Below are 21,722 nucleotides of genomic sequence, written 5' to 3'. Positions count from 1 at the left end.
AAGATAACCTTTAGAACTTCATTTTCCAATGAAAAATAAGAAACATATACATCTACGAGTGTACCAAAATTCAGAAGAGTTTATACGTCAATTAAAGTCATAGGTCAATTAAAGTCATAGTAGCGATATCAAGAATAGGAACTCTTGGGGCAGCCGGATGGCTCAGTTGGTTAGAGCACGAGCTCAAAAACAAGGTTGCCAGTTCAGTTCCCACATGGGATGGTGGGCTGCACCCCCTGCAACTAAAGATTAAAAACGGCAACTGGACTTGGAGCTGAGCTGCGCCCTCCACAACTAGATTGAAGGACCTTGACTTGGAGCTGATGGGCCCTGGAGAAACACACTGTTCCCCAATGTTCCCCAATAAAATTTATTAAAAAAAAGAACAGAAACTCTGGGGTGGCCAGTTGGTTAGAGGGCAGTGTTCATAACACCTGGGTAGCTGGTTCGATTCCCACATAGGCCAGTGGGCTATGCCCTCCACTAGACTGAAAACAATGACTTGACTTGGAGCTGAGCGGTCTTGGAAAAACACAGTGTCCCCCATATTCCCCCATAAAAAAAGAAAAGAATAGAAACTCTGGCCAGGTTTTCAGCGAGGCACCAGCAGGCGGCTTCAGACTTTCCTGACGGGAGGACGACTATACCTTTGCACAGCCCAATGCTACTCATGTATGTTACTCACATATGAAGAGGACACCAGAGCCCAGAGGACAAAGACTCCAGACATGTAGATGGAAAGAAAACCCAAAACAGACATTACATTGGACTCAAAGCAAAGAAAATGTTTCTCTTCAAAGAATAACTCTGTAACGTCTCTGCACTGGACTGTGTTACAAATGCAAAGGTTGCTAAAACAGACTGGATTCCTAAATGCTCCAAGCAGGGGCTATAGGTGTCCTGAGCCAAACCGAAGTATAGCTGGAGAAAAGGAACAAAGGCAGTGACTGAGTGAGAACCAAGGAAGACGGCACGGTGGGGGTGGGGAGAGAGGAAAGAAGCGCACACACTGGGCACAGGGGCAGTGACGCGGTGACAGCCGCTGCTGCTGTCTGGCTCTATCACTAAAGCCCACCCAGAAAGGTCTTGTTTGATGGGGATGACAAAGTATCATTTTGAAAAAAAGAAATGCACAGTAAATTTTATTTATGTGTTTATAAAAAGCTTTATACCAACCAGGCCTTTAACATGTAAAAGTAAATCTGTATTTGCCAAGTTAAATATATGAAAATACAAAAGCAGACTGAATTATCAAAAAAAGAAAACATTTTATTTATATCACTAAATACAATTAGTCTCCCTGATTATAGCCCATATTGAGTGTCACCTACAACACAGAACGGTCTGCGCAGCGGTGAACAACCCAGCATCTCTTGTGTATACATATGTACACTGAACCACCAGCCTCAGAAGCAGCAGAGCTGAGCCTGTTAAATTACTGTCTTTGTTTCAGAAACTCTTACCATTTGAAGGACATTAGAGGAGGCCTTAGGTAGCAGAGTACTTGTGTAATAATTTAAAAAGTTAAAAGCTGTAGTGATATAATAACCTGTGCCCTCCTTAGGAATTATAGGCAACTGACCCTTCTGCAGACCCCAAGTCTGGAAAACGACAAGCAATCACTGGCACAACTGGGCTCAGTTCACTTGCCGTGTGGTTGGTCGTGGTGCATTTCCGGTGTGTAAGTCAGCAGAACAATCATGACCCAGAGGTGAAGCAAAGCCTGAAGAGAGAAGAAACAATTTATGAATTAGTCACTAAGTCAATCTTCACCAGTGCACTGAGGGCAGGAACATATCTTTTGGATCCTTATTTGTATTTCTGTGGCGGGTACCTTAGTGGTCTGCAACACTGTCCGTGCTCGGGACACGTTTACGATTAAGAATGAGGAAACAGACGTGCGAACCATCAATGGAAGGTCATCAAGAGTTGCAACACCTACAGGTTCTTAGTCAAGAGGAGTCGAGCCCTCGAGGCATTCCCATTACGCACACGTACACATACACACCGATCGCGTGATTACAACGTAGACAGCGGGACTAAAATTGCTAGACGTACACGAAGTTGGTTGGAAAGGCTTTTTAGGACAGTTATGGCTGGTGTTGTGAAAGGGGGTTTTGCCAGCTTTGGTGAGGAGGGGATGGGAAGACATTCTTGCCAGGAATGATGCGGCAGGTACAGAGGACCTGCTCCAACTCCCCCATGCCAGTGCTGCGATGACCGAGGTGCCCTCCCTCAGGGCCCTGCCATTAGTGGGTGCAGCATCACCTCTCATGCCCACAGATGGTGCATGTGTTTCTCCACATCTCCAACACTTGGGAAGTCAACCTGATGTGGATTTATTCTGAATTCTTTCTGATGCCAATTTTTTCTTCTTCATTCTCCCCACCCGTCTTCTTAAAAACATTTTATTTAAAGGAATAACTCTTCCCTCTAGTGGATCACAGAGAAATTTCTTTCTAAGTAAGCTTTTATTTCTTTTCAAGAAAAATGCCTGTCTTAATTCAACTGAACTACTTTTAAACATCCCCATTCAGAACAGTTACTAAGCTTTTTAGGCTCACAGGACACATGAAATGACATCTTTAACTACGGTAACTATATTAGCACTAAGAAATCTGAAACAAAATAAATCAACCTTGAGTTCCTTTTAGAAAATAAAGCAAAACACATGAAAACAATTAAAGCAACTTTACATCAAGACAAAAGTGAAATCAACTATTTTATATTGCACTTTTATTCAGAGGAGCTTAAAAACGGACATAACTTACTAAACTGCACTAAAGTTCATTTTACTGTAGGAAAAGGCTTTGAGCAATTTATATTTTAGACATAATAAACTGTAAACTTCACTTGCATATTTTAAGGAAAAAAGAATATTAAATACCAAAAATGAGTTCTATCTCTTTCAAAATTGATTGCTAAATTTTTAGTTAAAAAGACCAGTAGCTGAAAAAAACTAATTAAAAATCAAGTGCAGCATTGTTTTTTCAAACAAGTTTACTTACCATATATATAATTACAAAAACTCGTGCTATGGGATATCTTCGGAGAAAAATTCCCAGACGGATACTATGCAAATGGTGGTGCGGGTGGAGAGGAAAAGAGAAGAGAGTTACACTCAAAACAAATCTTCCTGTGGTAATATCTAATAATGCTTTTAAACGTTTCACTCATTTAAACTATTTATGTTGCCACCATAAAATAAGATTTTTTTTTTTTATAGATGATTGTCAAATGATTATTTGAAGTAACTGTATGGAACTGTCATAGTAGTAAACAAATACTTCATTATTATTCGGGGCTTGGCTGTTACACTGCAGCATAAGCTATTTCTCTTATTTCTTCAGCTACAACTGTAGGAGGCAAACTTGGTCTTTCTCTGAGTCATTTTTCTTTTAGGAACCAAAGAAATTACAAAAGATAAGGCAACTGTAAACACATGAATAGGAAAAAGAATGGTTGGAATTCACATGCAAATTGCTAATCTATCTGGAAGTTTTTGCATGGACACATGCTTTTAAAAAGGCACAAAACTATAGAAATTCAAGTAAACACTTAAACAAATGAAATGTGGGAAGGAAGCAATATGATGTCCAGACTTTATTACTTGTGCCTCTTTGCAACATTTTTTCTCTATGTAGATCGATACATGTACAAGCAAATACACTTTGCTACTACGTCTTTCTGCTTCTCTCATTGCCACTAGCACGATGCTTTGCATGTAGGTTCTCTAAAAACTTATGTATGTTGAATACATGAATAGTTGAAATATGAGGTGTAGGTCTGGTCCTGTGGCTCAGGTGGTTGGAGCGCCGTGCTCCTAATACCGAGGTCGCTGGCTGGATTCCCACATGGGCCAGCCAGCTGCGCCCTCTACAAATAAGATTGTGAACAACGGCTCTCCCTGGAGTTGGGCTGCCGTGAGCAGCCGGAGCTCGGCGTGAGCTGCCGCAGGCTACCGTGTGCCCGCCGTGACCAGCCAGCAGCAGCCTGAGTGGCTGGCAGCCAGCGAGAGCTGCCACGGACTGCTGTGTGCTGCCATGAGCGGCCGGTGGCCAGCCTGAGTGGCCGGCAGCCAGCGTGAGTGGCCGTGAGCAGCTGACCGATGACTGGCGACCGACTGCGTCAGCCGGGGGAACGCAAGGCACATACTAGCAGCGTGGGACAGGGAGCTGTGTCCTACACAACTGGACTGAGAAACAACGGTTTGAACTGGAGTGGGGCAGGGGGAAGGAAGAAAGGGGAAAAAAAAAGAAATATGAGTTGTAATCAAAAACTATGGTGAAATGTTCAAATTAAAAAAAAATATTACAATAAAGGACACATTGCAATTAATCTACCTCAAAATACTCCCCCTCTCTTCAAACACACTTATCCCATGGTTCTTGCCACTTTCTGAAGCAGTTTTAAAAATCCTCTTTTGTGAGCGTCTTTAGTTGTGCTGTGGTGGCTGCCTTGATGTCCTGAATCATTTTGACTTTGGGGAAGAGACAGAAGTCACATGGTGCCAGACCCAGTGAATAAGGTGGATGAGGACACACTGTTATGTTTTCATTTGACAGAAATCGCTGTACCAGAAGCGATGCGTGAAATGGAGCATTGTCATGACGGAGGGTGAAGTAAAGACACCCACGAATGAGGACTTCCAGAACTGCTTCAGAGAGTGGCAGGAATGATGGAATAAGCGTGTTCAAAGTGTGGGGGAGTATTTTGAGGAGGATTAATGGCAATGTGTCTTTTAGTGTGATAAATTTTTTTATTTAAACATTACCGTACTTTAAGATCACACCTCATAGATGTGCCTAATCATTTTGAGATAATGACTGTGGTGGCATCCTAGGCTGTGGCTTCAGAAGTCTTAGTAAATCATACTCCGTGTATTTTTTAACAACAGCACTGCATTCTGACACAAAAGGTAAGAAAAGATTGCTCTATTATACCATGATTCATTAAAACTGTATTTAATTATAATCACTAAAGGGCAGAAGAGTTTAGTAGGATAGACATGAACTTTATCAAGGCTATATATAAACTGTTGAAACATTTTCTTTATAAGATAGATGTCTGCTAGTATAAAAAGTTTATAAATATATGTAACACATAAATTATGTAGTATACATAAACCATATATATGAGTACTCTTTATTTGTTTGCTTGTTGGTTTGTTTTTAAGGAGGGCGCAGCTCACAGTGGCCCATGTGGGGATTGAACCGGCAACCCTGGTGCTATCAGCACCGCACTCTAACCAACTGAGCTAACTAGCCACCCCTGTACTGTTCATTTATATATAGTAGCATGTTTTATTCTACTCCAGGGGTGTCCAAAATTTTTTCAATGTTTTTTACCAAGGGCCATATGCGGTAAAACACACAAACAGCCGGGCCACTCACTCGAGGTGAAGTACATATTGCCTCCCCTGGTTTATTTAAGTAAACTAAATATATTTTTGGAATTTGCTGCGGGCCAATTAACAACGGACTGGGACCACAATTGGCCCGCGGGGCCAGTTTTGACACCCCTGTTCTAATCAAATGATAAAGTAATGAGATAAAACATTCACATGGATGCATTTACATGAGACAGACTTTTTCAATGAGTTTTTAAAATAGAGTTTTAAAAAGAAGAGAAATGTCAGGGTTACTCATCTGCAATAAAACAGAAGCACTGGCAGACCTCTTAAAGCAAGCTCATGACATTGAAATATCATGAAAGGAGTAATTAGCTCTGCCTGCTGGGACTCACGATGACTGAAACCACTGGAAAAGGTTATAAGAATAGTGGATGATCTATCACTCATCGTCACTGGCATGGCTTACCTAAACTGGTCAATTGAACTAGCAGCTTTGCGGACTTTTCCATACATTCCTGCCAGATTAGTTTCTGTGTCATTAAAAAGAACAGGGACATTTCGTAGACGTGTGCCTGTTTAAACAAGAAAATAATGAATTAATGTACAGACACCAAAATGAACTTTCTAACAAAATTATAGTTGAATATGCATTAGAGTACATATGGAAGAAATTCTCAAGGCCAACTTTCTAAGCATTACATCCAAAGAAGATAAAACCATAAAAAAAACACACAAAAAAACACACCCAGATAAATTTGGTTACATAAAATGTTTAAACTTCCATATCCCAAAATATCAAAATGTTAAAACTTGGAAATTTTTCCCATGACATTAGCCAAAACTCATGTTTACAAACACCAAGTGCTGCCGATGGTCACTATTAATGAGCACTTAATTCCTATGCTGGTGAGTGAGGCCAGACACCCTTCCCACAAAGCTGATGGCTCCCGCATTTGCATCTCCAGCCCAAATCAGTCTCCACTCCAGACCTGTCCAATTGCCTACCTCACTTCCACCTGGAGAGCTAACAGCTATCTCAGACTTAGCATGCCCAAAACCATGATCCTGATTTCCTGCCACTGCTACCAACCTACTCCTCCCTCAGTTTTCTCCATTTCAATACATGACAGCTCTATCCTTCCATCTGCTCAGGCCAAAAACCTGACTCCTTTCTGTCAAACTCTACATCCAATCTGCCAGCCAGTGCTGTCAGCTCACCTTTAAAATAAACCCCCACCATCCCCACTCTGGTCTGAACCACCACCACCTCTCACATGGACTAATACAACGGCTCCTCCCTGGCCCCTGCCTTACTCTTAGCTCTCTGCAGTCTGTTCTGGACACAGCAGCCACAGGTATCTTGCTAAAACGCAGGTCACATCAGTCACCCCCACAAGACCCTTCAATGGCTTCTCCTTCATTCAGAGGAAAAGTCTTTATTCAGCCCTGAACAGTATTCGCCAAGTTCTCTGAATTCACCTTTCACTACTCGCCCATCACTCTGTCTATCTCAGTAGCTCTGGTCTCCTTGCTGTTCCTGCACCTTTGCACATTTTCTCTATAGATCTCCTCATAGTCTGTTATCGTACCTCCTTTGGGACTTTCATCAAGTTCCACCTTTTCAATGAGGTCTTCCCTGACCACCCTAAATTACAATCCCAACCCCATACTTACCACCCAGTGTCTCCCTTCCCTGCTTAGTTTTCCTCTGCAGCACATATCACCATCTCACATAATTCATTTATTGCCTGTCTCCTCCACCTATATTCCTCACCCCACGATACCAGAATGTAAGATCCACACGGCAGAGATTTTGGTCTCTTTTGTTGACCACTGTATCTCTAATGCCTAGAACAATACCTGGTATTAAATAGGCACTTAATAATTTGCTGAATTAGCAACAAAATTCAAAAGCCTTCAAATGTGTACACCTACTGACCCAGCAATTCCACGTCTAATCATTTATTCTAAGAAAAATTTATTTACATGAAAAAAATTAAATCAATAAAACAGGTACTACAAACATACAGCAAAATTGTCTAAAAGGACTTTCTAAGATAAATCTATTGATGCTTATACTAAAATCTTTAATGTTCTTTTTGATTATGTATTTTGGGAATCTACAGACTTCTCTATTAAAATTATACAGCGTGGATATAGTTATGTGACTATGTATGAGCTTTAATATTCATAATTATGGACTGGAGATTATTAAAGCAAGTCTTGCTTTAGGATTCCTAAAAGTCCCTCTCTACTGAGTGAGTGTCCTACATGTTTCAACAGGACTATTGGTCCTCAGGTGTCTTTTCTCCAGGTCCCACACTAGTGACGGGTGCTAATCAGTCCACAGCCCAATTCACTAACAATCACATCAAACAGCACATGGCCCAGGCCTCACACCAAGAGAAAAGCGGGTGCTTCATGGGATGAAACTTTTTTTCAAAGAACAGTGATTTAACATCTCAAAATTGTGTCTGAATTAGCAAGGCTGGAAATTAAGGCAACAAAATGTTCTTTTGAGATTCTTTTTTTTTCACCTTCGCCACTGTCAACTCCAGACATATTAATGGAAGATCCATTACTACCACTTCCAGTGGCAGATTTTATCTGCTGCTCAAGGCGCTCCAGCTGGAAGACGAGCGAGTTCTTTTCTGTGCTGAGACTCTCCAGCATGGTCTGCTTCTGGATGAGAGTCTCTGTCAGCTGATGGAGTCGACTTTCCAGCTCCGACTGGCTGCTGTTGCTTAAGGCTTTATTGGTAAGCTGAAAGACAAAATGTCCGTAAACTTATTACATAAAACCAAACCAAAGTCATACAACATGGAAGCCACATTACTACATTCCCACAGGCAAATGTGGCCCTGATTGATTTCTCAAAACTATAATGATTCTTTGCCTGTAGAAGTGATTTTCAAAATGTATTAGTGGGTCACAATCCACATTTAAAAAAATAGAATAGAATAGACTGGAACGTATCAGAGTGTACAGCACATGGTATGTGAGAGTATTATTTTGTGAAACTTCTGTTTTAGTTTTGTAAGTGCATGTGAGTACTGAGACATGATGTCAACTTTATTTCTTACTGTAACATCACGGTCAAAAATATTTGAAAGCACTGATCCTCGGGATATAGTTCAAACTTTCTGACCTGGATGCAAAACCCTCCATAACTCAACAGTTGTGGTACAGGGCAGAGACCACTGTCTGAGGTTTTCACCTCCGCCGTGCAGTTCCATGGCTCTCTGACTTTGGACAATTGCTCCACCTCTCTGAATCTGTTTCCTCGCGTGTAAGTCAGAATAACGGAGCCTGCTGTATGTGGTGTTTAGGGATATTAAATAAGAATTTTCCCAGTAGGACCTGGCTGACAGTTGGTTCTTAGTAACTTCCTTCATTTCATCTTCTACTTGTTCTCATCTATCACCATTTCCCCCGCTCCCACTCAGCCTCTGCTCTGCTGTCCACATTTTCCCTGTTTGGAGAACTCCATCCCCTTCTCTTATCTGGACTCCACCTGCCTTCAAAGCCTCTCCCCTGAAGCCCTGTCAGGCTACCCCAACCATGAGCTTTCCTCAGCCTTCTTTTAGACCCCACTGACTGTCCTGGCTTCTATCAGGCATTCTGCTAACACTGTTTAATGGGAGTCAGTTTTGCCTCCGCAATGAAGCTATAAGGCAGCTCTGTCAGGGCAAATATTGTCTGCATCAATATGATTGTGGAAATAGGCCACTAGATCGACCTAAGTTTAAAAACCCAGCTCTGCCATTTCCTAGCTACAACCTGGGGCAAACTATAAATCTGAGCCTCAGTTTCCCTGTTCATGGGATGTGATGCCTAATACAGCGGTACCTCAGTTTTCGAACATCTCCATTAATGAACATTTTGGTTTATGAACACCGTAAACCCGGAAGTAAATGCTTCTGTTTTTGAACAGGACTCAGAAGTTGAACATGTCATATCGCTTCCGCTGAGTGCAAGATCCTGAGGCCTAGCTGTCGGCTGTTTTCGAATGTTTCAGAACTCGTGGATTACGTTCGAAAACCGAGATACCACTGTATATAAGTAACATATAAAATGTCTAGCACAGTATATGCCAAATGCTGGCACTTAATGAAAATTAGCTTCCTTCCTCTGGAATCCCTTATAGCATTCCCACAAATTAAGCGCAGGGCTAGGTCCACAACAAGTAGCTGCCAAATGGAATTATACTGAGAATAAGCTAAGGTTTACTAACTATTAAAAAGGAACTCTCCATTTGAGGATTATATTGTGATCCCCTAATTAACTAATACTTCGGCATTTTTCAGTTGATATAAAACTTATATACAAGTGAAATACCCAGATCTTAATCATACAATGAGGTTGACAAATGTGTAACTGTGTAACCAATACCCAGATGGAAACAGAATATTTCCATCACTCCCAGACAACCACTGCTCTGATTTCTATCACCAGATTTAATTGTTTATTCTTGAATTTCCTATAAATAGAATCATACCATATACTTTTTTTTTTTAAAGATTTCTTATTGGGGAAGGGGAACAGTTCTTTATTGGGGAACAGTGTGTACTTCCAGGCCTTTTTTCCAAGTCAAGTTGTTGTCCTTTCAGTCTTAGTTGTGGAGGGCGCAGCTCAGCTCCAGGTCCAGTTGCCGTTTTCTAGTTGCAGGGGGCACAGCCCACCATCCCTTGTGGGACTCGAGGAATTGAACTGGCAACCTTGTGGTTGAGAGCCCACTGGCCCATGTGGGAATCGAACCGGCAGCCTTCGGAGTTAGGAGCACAGAGCTCTAACCGCCTGAGCCACCGGACCGGCCCATATACACTTTTCTTTTAATAAAAAAAATTGGATTTACTTAGAAGCATTCAGAATGTCAACAAAACAGCTGTGATTTTTTTTTTTTTTTCAATTACAGAGTGGTATTCAGTTGACAGAACACCAATTATTTTGTATAAGCTGCATCAGAGACTACTGAAGATGAAAAAACTACCATCCCCATATATAACTAATTTGTGCTGTGCACCAACAAGAACCGACTTTAAATTTCCATGCCAATTTACAACCCCCATACTGTACCAAGCAAGGTTAGTGGCTACTGAAAAGACCACCAGGATAGGGCTATCTAAAGACACATTCGGTCGTGTGTTAACTATACAAAAAAGACACTACAGTTTAAAAACAAATCTTACACAGCCTTACCTTTCAATTGTTTTCTTTAAAAGGAGTTGTGTACAGGGGGGTTAAATGCTTTATAGACAAGAAAAAAGAAACCGCACTAGAACCGACTTATCATCCTCATCTTCTACTTGTTCATCTTCCTCATCCTCTTCATCTTCCTCCTCTTCCTCCTCCTCCTCATCTTCCTCCTCTTCCACATCCTCTTCATCTTCCTCTTCCTTCTTTGTCTTGCTCTTTTCAGCCTTAAGAACTCCCTTTTGGCCACATCAGGCTTTCCTTTAGCTTGTACGCAGCAATACCCTCTGCGCAGTGTTCCTTCAGCTCAGCAGCCTCCTTCTCATCAGGTTGCGTGTCACTGCAGCAGTGTCATTCCTCATCTCTCCCAGCTCCTCTGCAACATCACCAGTGGAAAGGCCGGGGTGCTCTCCTTTGACTGTTGGGCGATACTCAGAACAAAACAGGGGAAAGGCCGAAGGAAGCCTCTTGGATGCATTGGGCCCCGGAACTTCCTTTTTGTTTCTCCTTTAGGAGGGATATAAGTTTTCATTCCTCTTTCATAACGGGCCTTGTCCGCCTCTGCCATGTGTTCAGATGTTCCTTTGTCTTTAGCAGACGTGGTCTCCCCCTCCCAGCACCTCTGAGGAAACTCCGAGACGCGCCTGAGCACCGGGGTGGTGCTTCTTGTGCTCCTCCCGGCAGGTTCGCACGGACAGCGCGTGTGATGACGACACTTTGCCTCTCGGCCCCTTAGGCTCGCCTCGGCCGTGTTTAATGATCTGTCCTCAGCGCGCAGAGTCGCCCAGGGCTAGGCCGACTCACCTTGCCCCGGCGCTGTCTCTGTGGTGCTCAGTGTACTCCATATAAATACTTTTGTGTGTGGCTTTTTAAAAAAAGATTTATCTAAGTTGTTGTACCAAGAATTTGTTTCTTTTTATTGCTGAGCAGTCTGCAATTTGTTTATCCATTTACTTGTTGATAGATAAGTTGTTTTCTATAGGTTTTACATTTTCAGAGTTAAAAGACGTCTTGCTGACTTTATGAAAGACCTATCAGTTGTTAATAGGAAGGCTTATCATGCATTTTTCTTAGGAAAGAGAAACCAGTTATGAAACTGGCAATCACCCCAACCACCACTGTAGTTAGAAGGTACAAAATGCTGGCGTAATTCACATCTCCTCAGGTGACTGATGACAACATACTTCTATAAGAAGCAAGCCACAGAAAACAGCAAATTCAGACTTACATGGCATGAGATGAAAATTCTGTATTAGGCTGAAAATAAAATCACTACTGCAACAGAACTCAAATGAAAATATGGGGCAAGGTCTGACTGCATTCTTTTTAAAAACTGTAGCTTGACAATGGTATCTTTTCCTAAACTGTGAATGCCACTGCATACCTGATTCCTGAGTTTTTGAATTTCTTCTTCTCGGTCTTTAATTCTGCTTTGCAATGTGTTCTTTGTTCGATACAGATCTTCTTCTATGTAGCGGAATTCCTATAAAGTGAGGTACAACACAAAGGTAAACGAGCGCCTCCCCAATACCTAAAACAGTGCCTGACACATAATAGGCACTCAATCAATACCTGCTGAGTAAACACTGAATGAATAAATGCACAGACTTAATGGGTCTGATGAAAAGTTAATACTTCGGCATGATGTATCAATTTGTACATGAATATCCAAGCACAAGTCTTTATGTGGTCATATGCTTTTATTTCTCTTGGGTAGATGTGCAGGAATAGAACTGATGGATCATCTAAGAAGTGTCTGTCTAACTTTAAGGAAGTTTCCTACAAATTGTTTTCTGGATTGTTTTCAAAATACCTGTACCATTTTGCATTCCCACAGCAATATGAGAAAGTGAGAAAGAAAAGAAGTACCCCCAGATTCACTAACAACTGCCCTAATGCACCTCTAGGTTGTACAATGGATATAATCAGTTGGAGTGATGTCAGAATTTAAGAGCAAAGCACATCTCAGGGAAGAAAGAATGAGTAACTGGCTAAGCACCTTCAAAAGTATTATGCAGCACTGGGATATAGTCAGTAATATGATAATAACGTTGTACGGTGACAGATGGTAACTAGACTTAACATGGGGATCATTTCATAATGTATATAAATATCAAATCACTATGATGTACACCTGAAACTAATAGGATATTGTATGTTAATCATATGTCAATTAGAAAAAAGCATTTTGCTTAACTGTGCTGACAAAGTAAGTAAAGGGAGCTATATGAAGATGGAAATGTGATACGGGATTAAACGGTTAGACATTCAACTCAACCTGCTCATTTCACAGATTCAAACTTGAGATAAGTGAGGAACGAGAACATGAGGCAGGCTAATTAGGATAGGAGAATCATAATGTACAGGAGGTATGCCTAATTTCTTAAGCTCTAGGCTAGCACAAAATTTATGGCTGAAATTACTTAAATTGATTAAGGAGTACTACAGGACATTTTATCCCAAAGTTAAGTACTTTACATCTAGAACATCTGATTACTACATAGTTTATAGCTATATTCATCCCCACTTTCCTTTACTTAACTCGCTCATTTTAACCAAGGGCAATGGAAGTGAATGTGGTTAAAACCATCTGCCATAATAAAATGAAAATTATCTCACTAACCATCAAGAACATCAAATTTTTGCCTTTTAATATATAATAGCTCCTTGAATAAATTAAAATGCAATTTCTGCAAGGATAGCTAATCTTATAATTAAATTAAGACAGCCTATGATGTATCCGGCAGGCTGCTACTCTGAATTTTTCTCTTCCTACCCAGGAAACAGATTTCAGTGCTACTTTCATAATAAAGAAACACATTTATCTGACAATACAACCCGTTCCAGAAATGATAAATCCCAGTGGGAAAAAAATCCTGAAAGAATATAAAAATGCAAAGCTGGAATAGCCTTCTCTTCTGTAGAATAAAGAGAACAGTGATTCTATTGTGAGACTGAAATAAGAGAATGTAAACTAAGTGCCTGTAACAAAGTCATCACACAGTAAACTATAGGTGTTATTAATATTAGATACAGAATCCTATTCTGAAAATGTGGCTGTAAGCATGCTTACCTGTGTTAATACTGAAACTATTACGTAAGTATATGAAGAATTTGGCTTGGGGAGCAGACAACTGTCAAGTGAACAATGAAATATAATCTTAAAGATGACTGTACAAGCACCTGTTCTCAAACAGAAAGAGCAGTAATGTATTTATATTTCTATTAACTAACATTCACTGCTGTTCCTAGAAAGCACAAGTGTAATAAAATATGAAAATCAACTGATGTTTCTACGTTTTCTATAATATACACATTCTGACACGGAGATAAAATCACACACAGACAGGGCAGTAGGAAGAGCTTTGGGACAGGCATCCTGGGTTCTAGTCTATTCTCTAATTAGTTGTGTGATATTAGGTTAGGACCCATCACCATTTTGTGCGTCTATTTTTCATCTGTTAAAACAATGAGGAGTGTGGGAGAGCAATACACAGGAGGGCCCTGGGTCCTGTTTACCATGAACTCTCTGAGCCCACCCCAGGAGAATGGCAGCAAGCTGCTGGCAGACAGTCTTCCTCAGTAATCATTGATCTAAAGCCCTTACCTGCTTCTGTCGGTCCAGTTCTGCCTCCAGTTCTTGTTTAGACGCTTTCTGCCCAGCTATTTGGTCTTGCAGGTCTTGTAACTGTTCTCTTGCGGATTCTGCTTCACTAACCTGCTGAGCCTCCATATCCTAAAGAAAAAGGACCTTACTTGTGAGAGCAATCATTCATTAACCGTTCAGTTCAACATTTACTGAACAATCATTTCATACCATGAGCTGGGCTCAACGGGCACGGGAGGGACAGAAAGGAATGAGACATGGTCTCAGCCTAAAGGGAGCATATAAACTGACACTTCATTACGTGACATGGCAAATGGTGAGAGAAATGAACAGGACACCACAGCTGCTGCAGCACATACGCCATTTGGCTGAATGAGTATGAGCAGAGAGTGGCTCACTGGGAGATTTATATCTTTATTCAAAAGCTAACAATTTCAGAAAGAATGGAAATACAACATCAAAAAGGACTTCACCGCAATTGCAGGTTACAATTAGCTTTTGTGTGCATACATAATCAACACACAGTAAAAACAAAACTTTTCTCTCATATCACCTGAGGTTAGCATATTATTTTATGAGGTTTGCATATTATTTCTTTTTTTTTTTTTTTAGCTTTATTACTACTATGTTTTTGGATCTTCCCATATTTCTTACTCTAATGTCTTCACTTGGTGTCACTATTCTCAGGTCTTCAAACTCAAAAACCACCCTCTGAATTTCTAGTGAAATCTACTAGCAACAAAGAATGTGACCAGGTTTCTGTACTATCCCCATACAGGTTAAGCGTAAGTCCATTCATACAGAACTACAAGATTAAAATCAGCATCTCATTTTGCTTTTTATCTTTTGGTATAATATATTCTGTTTTACACTCATCTCTAGTCACATATTGTTTGAAAGAACTGACAGATTAATGATACTCCCACATAATCACAGTGTAATTAATACTCTGTATTTACACAACTTTGTGGATTTAGTGGAAAGCAATAAGTACAACTATTTTCCCCTGCCACTGAGTTTTCAGGGTTAGCAGAAGGTAACCAATCTGACTAAATCAGATGACTTCTTGAGAGGCAGGAAGTATGTGCAGTGGTCAAGCACACACACTCTGGAATCAGACAAAGGCTAATAGTAGCTCTGCCACTTTACTAGTCACGAGAAGTTACTCTCCTTCCCCACGCCTAAACTTCTTCAAACTGTAAAACAAGACTGTACCATCTCCCTTACAGGGTCATGGTAAGGAATAAATGAAAAGACATATGTTGAGAGCACGGAAGTGCTCGGTAAATGATAGCTATTATAATTAACAATTCTTCCATTTTGCTGGACCTAATACTATAATCTTTATTATAATTTAATAAACTTCTTGAGAAAGGATAGGAAAATGGGTCAATGTCATCAGTGATGCTGGGGTATAAGGATGAGATATTTTAAAAAATCTTATTTTTCATAATCTCACCCAAAAGACATGTTATATATAAGATAAGGTATGAGTAAGCGTAGCATCTACTCAATTTCTAAGTTCACGGGACTGAATTCTTTGGAATTCAAAATTACTTACAGGAACAAAATCCCGACTTAAAAGCCTATAAGGACAACAGCCTTTACCAGCTCTTCCACTTGGCCAGTAAGAAAAAAATCCAGAAATAACAGCACCTACTACTAGTTACTGAGGGTCTATTTACACATATCGCTGATCTCCAAGAGAACCTCTGTTTATCTGTATTTTACAGAGGAGAAAACTAAGGCTCAGTGAGAGAAACTGCCTGGAAACTGCAAGGTAACACATATTAAGTGCCAAAGATGGGATCTATGCCCCGAGCTGACATTCAAGCCTACGCTCCAGACAAGCTATTTCTTCTCACAACTTCACACCTTCCTTTGTAGTTTACGTATGTCCTATAAATCAGTAATTTGCCGAGTTAAGCATGGATGAATATTCTTTGCAAAAAAAAAAAAAATTTATTTTAAAGGCCTTTTACCATGCACTTTATCTTCTCCCATCCTCAGAGACTCCTCCTATGGTATTTATGTCAAGGACCCTAGGTTTAATCTAAATTAATGGCCCAATTTATTCTTAGATTAAATATGGTAATTATAAATAAACTATAAATTATAAGATTATGCATGAAACTATCATGAAAAGACCATCGCTGAGCCCACTTTAATATGAGACAACATACCAGTTATTAAACATATAGACAAGCCTAAATATAACTTGTTTTCAACCACCAGACTATAAGATCTATAAGTATGAAGATCCTACCCGGCTCCCTGTTATAACTCCAGCTCTAGAAGATGCCCACAACATGGCAAGCACTTGGTAGACATTTGGTGAATGAATGAATCTGGTTACCTGTGTTTGTTACTGCCATAACTTTAGTCAGTCAATGGACAAGAAACCAATTACTTTAGATTCACTTCTATATGGTGACTGTTATTCCAGCAGAAGTTCCACAGGTTGTTTCACTAATACCCTTCCCCCAAAATACAGAATCCAGCACCGTTCAAACTGCTAACAGCTGGGGGTAAATGGCAGTCTGTGAAGTGAACTGTAATGAATCTTACCTGTAATTCAGATCTCAGCTGATGCACCTGACCCATCAGCTTCTGTATTTCTTCCCTCTGCATCTCCTTTTCATGCCGAAGTTCTTCTAGCTCCATGCTGTTAGCAGCACTGCTGTCTAAGCCTTCAAAACCAGATCCTTCCTTTAAGCTGTTGATAAATTTTTCTTTAGACTATTATAGAAAAAAAAAAATCTTTAAGCAAAGCAGAGATTAGCTTGTATATTGAATATCATCTACCATAGACCAACTAAACTACCAGGGAACTATTCCAATTATATTTGTGTTCTCCATCAAAAAAAGCCTACAGACTGTTAAATCCATTGGAATAAAAATGCAACAGAGCCTTTTGCTATACAACGTCCTTGGATTTCAGTCCCCAGGACCATGTTATTGTTGAAAACTTATTATTAACAAGATTTTTCTCATATTTTCTTTTTCTTTTTTTCCCCCCTTTCTTCCGCCTCCCTATTCCCCCTCCGGTTCAAGCCGCTGTTTCTCAGTCTGGTTGTGTAGGACACAGCTCCCTGGCCCAGGCTGGTGTTATGAGCCTTGCGCTCCTTCCGGCTGAGGAAGTCGGTCGCCAGTCATTGGTCACGGCCGCTCATGCTGGCTGCCAGCCACTCATGGCAGCACACAGCAGCTCACGCCAACCTCCGGCTGCTCACAGCAGCCTAGTTCCAGGGCCTTTGGCATTAGGAGCACAGTGCTCCAACAGCCTGAGCCACCGGGCCGGCCCCATATTTTCTTCTCATCTTTTCTCATGCTTATTTTCCCATCACATTCCACTCAACAAATACTTACGGAGCACCTATGGTGGGTTTGGCACTGTGCTCAGTGTCCTGTGTAAAAAAGCTAATGTCTCTCACTCCGAATAGTACCCTCTGCCTTATAAGCTAAAAGGGAAGTTACAAGTGTCCAGCAGAGGGAAATAAACACAAGTTGAGAGAAAGATACAGTAAGATCACTTGCAGAGTTGAGGACGACAAACCCCTTCTGGGGAAGAGCAAGCTTTCCTTGAAAGATAGCCGTTGTGCTGGTCCTGAAAAATGTCTCGGATTTTAACAGACATAGAGAAAATAGAGGTCAAAGCATAAAAATGCACGAGGGCCTATAAGAACACATTGTGCGATGCATTCAGATCGCATGTTAGGACCAATTTGTGGGGGTTTCAGATGAATTTTACATGGCAGGCCAAGACAAATGACCAAAAGGTGGGCAAGGAAGTGACATGAGCAGAGATGCATGTTAGGAGGGCAGTGGTATAAAGCAGGTGTCCACAAACCCTGTCAATGGGGCAGAAATGGCCTGTGGCCTATTTCTGTACAGCCTGCAAGCTAAGACTGGTGTTTACATTGTTAAAGGATTGTGAAAAAAAATGTATGTGATGGAGACCACATGCACACCACAAAGACTAGATAGAGTATGTGCTATTCGGCCCTTTACAGAAAAAGTTCGCCAACTCCTGGTAGAACGGATGCACTGGAAGAAGAGCTTGGACGTGGGAAGACTAGTTTAAAAAGTGCTATAATTGCAGGCCAGTAATAAGGACCAGCAGCTCTTTCACCTTAAATATAAATATTTGAAAGTCACTCTCCATCAAAAAGTGTTTCCTTTCTATGTGGTAGAATTATGAATGACTTCTTCAAAATTTTCTGTATTTTTCAAATTTTCTACGATAAACATGATATATATATATATATATATATAAATATATATATATGCGATATATATGTATGTGTGTATATATATATATATATACACACACACACACACACACACATATATATATATATATATATATGAAGTCATGTTTATTATATAAAAAATCTCCTCACATGCTAATGCCCAGACCCCTCTGCTGAGCTTCAGGCCTGTATTTCTGATCACCTTCCTGAAATTTTCACCTCAATGTCACATCAGTTTTGAAAGCTCACCCTGACTTGTCATAATCTCCATCAACCCTAGCCTGCTGTCTTTCCTGTTTCCATTTTTAGTACAGGGACCATCATTCAAACATTCAAACCAGAAACCAGGCGTCATCCTAGGTTCCATTCGCCATTTCCCCCTTCCTCCAATTAAATCTCCAGACTCATGCACTCTACCCCCGACATTTCTCTCAGCTGTTCTCCATTTGCCATCCTCACAGGGTTAAGTGAAATCCTCATTATTTCTTACCGTTATTTTTGATACTTGCCTCTTCACCATCTACAGCTCACCATCCCACCCCTCATCCCTTCAATGTATTTGACACTTTACTGAGCACCCGCTAAGGGCCATGCTGGCGAGACGATAAACGAGAGAGAGCTCCAGCTCGCCCTGACCTCCTCAGCACTGCCATCGTTCTCACACTCAAATCTGATGCTGCTCAAATTCCCTGCCCCAACCGTCACTTATAAGATGAAATCGAAATTGCCCTGCATGACCTGGCTTCTGCTTGTCACTGAGTTTTATCTCCCATCTCTTAATCTCTAATACTTTATGCTCCAGCAGTAGGGAACTAACTAGCTGCACTCACTAAATATGTCATGATCCCCCAGATCCCTTTGCTCTGGCACAGGCTGTTCCATCTGCAATCTCTTCCCTACCACACTCTTCCTACTCATCCTTCACGTTCCTCTTTATACATCATCTCCAGTGATCCGCGACCCCCCCAGGCAGATTCTGAGGGCTCACTGCATAGATAATCTCATCATAACAATGACCGCATGTCTTTCCATTAAACTGAGCACTCTTTTAAGAAAGAGGACACATCTTTTGAGCTTTGTATCCTCAGCATTTATCATAGTGCTTAGTAAATAGTTAGGTACTCAATAAGTACCTTTAAAATGAATTAACAAATTACAGTGATACAACCAAACTAATTAAAAAAAAGAGTTTGGAGGAGATGGGTATATTTCATGAAGGTGGAATCAAAGTGTGTTTATAACCAATAGCAGATGGAGACTAAAGGAAAAAGGTGGAGTCAACATGACACTGCGGTTTCAAGTTCTACTGCCCGGGAAGACGGCGATAATATCTACTGACACAGGAGACTGAAGAAGAAGCTGGTGTGGAGGGTGAGACAGCCCATGCAGAGACGCATGGCAGGCACTTAGAAATGGGTCAGGAAGTTAGGGTTGGAGACGTGCTGAAATCACATCAAGGTAACAGATGGAAGCAGACTGAGTATATGATAATGCAAAGAAAGGGAACAGTAATAAGAGGGTTGAAGACAGAATTTGAGAGGACTCTTCCTCGTTGGAGATGTGGGAAGAGGGCCCAACAGAGACAGAAACAGTAGTAAGACAAGAGAGCTACGGGAGTGCAAGTGGCATTAGAAGGCAAAAGTTTCAAGAAGGTATGAGAGTTAACAGTGTCATACGCTCTATCAAAATCAAAGTGGATGAAAACTACGAAAAGGACAGAAAATATACATTTAGGTCATTGAAGACTTTTGAGAAGACATTTTCAGAAATGTAGTGGGGACAGAAATTACATAAAGGAGTTCAAGTTAACAGTTCTAAAATGAAGACAGCATATACACAGTAATTCCAGTAAATTTGCCATTGAAAGAAAAGAGAAGGATAAGGAAATAGATCAAAGTGGTCAAAAAGCCCAAAGGATTTTCTCCTCAGGCAGGCATTCCAAGATCTCAGCTGTTCTCCCACTAGGTAAGCATGTGCTCTGAGCGCACTGAGCCAGAAGAGGGCAGCAGAGGGAGAGGAGCGACTGGTGGAGAAAGGGCTTAAAGGAAGGGGGTGGAGATGGAACCAACACAGGCAGAAAAATTATCCTAGAAAAAATGAGAGGACGCACTTTCCCTCTGATACGAGAGACAAAGGAAAGAGAAGCTGAAAACTACATTAGTTGACTGCAGTCTTTCTTAGTAAAGAAGAAGGTAAGGTCACCTTGGATCTGAAGAAGGGGGCTGAAAACCTGGGTGAGCCAATTCTGAGCTGGATGAGGCCTGGACCAGTTGCTCTAAAATTCAGTAGAAGATCAATAAGGAAGAATAAAACAACTATTTAACAACACACATTAATATTCTCACAGTGATTAAGGTGATATAGGTTGAAGACCTAAACTAGGTAGTGGCAGAATGAATTTTTAAAAAAAAGAAAAAAGAAGTGGTAGGAACAAGAGACATTTCCCCCTTTTTATAACACTTCTAAGTACAGTGAGGCACCTGAAGTGAGATAATCCAGTTAAACGTGAACAAATTATCTCACAGATCTACACAGTCTCAAATGTCTCTCAGTTCACGGGCATAGCCTAATATTTAACCATGTACACCTCATGCTTACTTGGAGTATTCTAGTAGCTTTCTGCTTGTAGTCAATTAGTTCCTGCTTCGAGGACTCCAAGTTGGACTTATGCATCTTGACTTGCTGCTGCAGCTCATCAACTTTCTTCTTCTCATCCGAGTATTTTCTCTCTGCCAGAGTAACCGCTTCTGCCAAATTCTGACGTTCCACTTCCATTTTATTAAGGCGTGCAGCAAACTCACTCTGTGACAAATTTTTATATCATATTTATGTCATTTTACTTTGAGATTTTACAACCATCCATTCAGATATCTTACTGGATTTATTAGCTCAGCCCAACAACATAACAGGCAGGTAAAAAAATTCTGCATTTGTTAGGAACTGGAGAATAGCTCATCTAAGGTTGTAGCTTCCAAACATGGCAATGAATCACTCAATTAGAAAGTTTATTAAAAATAGAGTCACCCATGACCTTTCCCAGGCTACTAAACTGGAATTTCTAAGACTGGGCTTGGAAATTCCCAAGACTCTGTTTTTTAAGAAATTTCCTGATCTGATACTAGCTGATCAATCGATAATATAGGTCTACAGAAAACTAGAAAGTGCATTAGAAAACAAATGGAAGATATCAGTAAACAACTATATCTTTTCTAATACCTAGCATGGCTAACGTTCTCTCTTTATTTCAAATTTTCTAATAAGCTATTCGAAGTAATTTTTTTAGCTTAAGAAATTTTTAAAGCATACTCTAAAAAAC

At 40.6% G+C, this 21,722-nt stretch overlaps 1 protein-coding gene across 2 annotated transcripts in view; it reads right to left on the bottom strand.

Annotated features, from left to right (window-relative positions):
• Positions 1–1,248: 1,248 nt before the first annotated feature.
• The window catches only part of GOLGA5 (golgin A5), a 30,958-nt gene continuing 10,484 nt past the window's right edge, over positions 1,249–21,722 (bottom strand). For both annotated transcript variants that reach the window (XM_019745375.3, XM_019745382.3), the window contains exons 6-13: positions 21,005–21,208; positions 16,722–16,892; positions 14,154–14,282; positions 11,931–12,029; positions 7,891–8,116; positions 5,820–5,925; positions 3,009–3,072; positions 1,249–1,723 (exon numbers count right to left, since the gene is read on the bottom strand). In XM_019745375.3, coding sequence (XP_019600934.2) covers positions 1,643–1,723; positions 3,009–3,072; positions 5,820–5,925; positions 7,891–8,116; positions 11,931–12,029; positions 14,154–14,282; positions 16,722–16,892; positions 21,005–21,208 — 1,080 coding nt within the window. In that variant the 3' untranslated portion in view covers positions 1,249–1,642. The remainder of the gene's footprint in view (positions 1,724–3,008; positions 3,073–5,819; positions 5,926–7,890; positions 8,117–11,930; positions 12,030–14,153; positions 14,283–16,721; positions 16,893–21,004; positions 21,209–21,722) is intronic.

Source organism: Rhinolophus sinicus, chromosome 3 (genome assembly GCF_057876585.1).
Source record: "Rhinolophus sinicus isolate RSI-liver-muscle chromosome 3, RSI-T2T, whole genome shotgun sequence".
In the NCBI taxonomy this organism is placed as follows: Eukaryota; Metazoa; Chordata; class Mammalia; order Chiroptera; family Rhinolophidae; genus Rhinolophus; species Rhinolophus sinicus.
The sequence above is the reverse complement of the archived record's forward strand: the minus strand, read 5'-3'. Positions and strand labels throughout refer to the sequence as shown.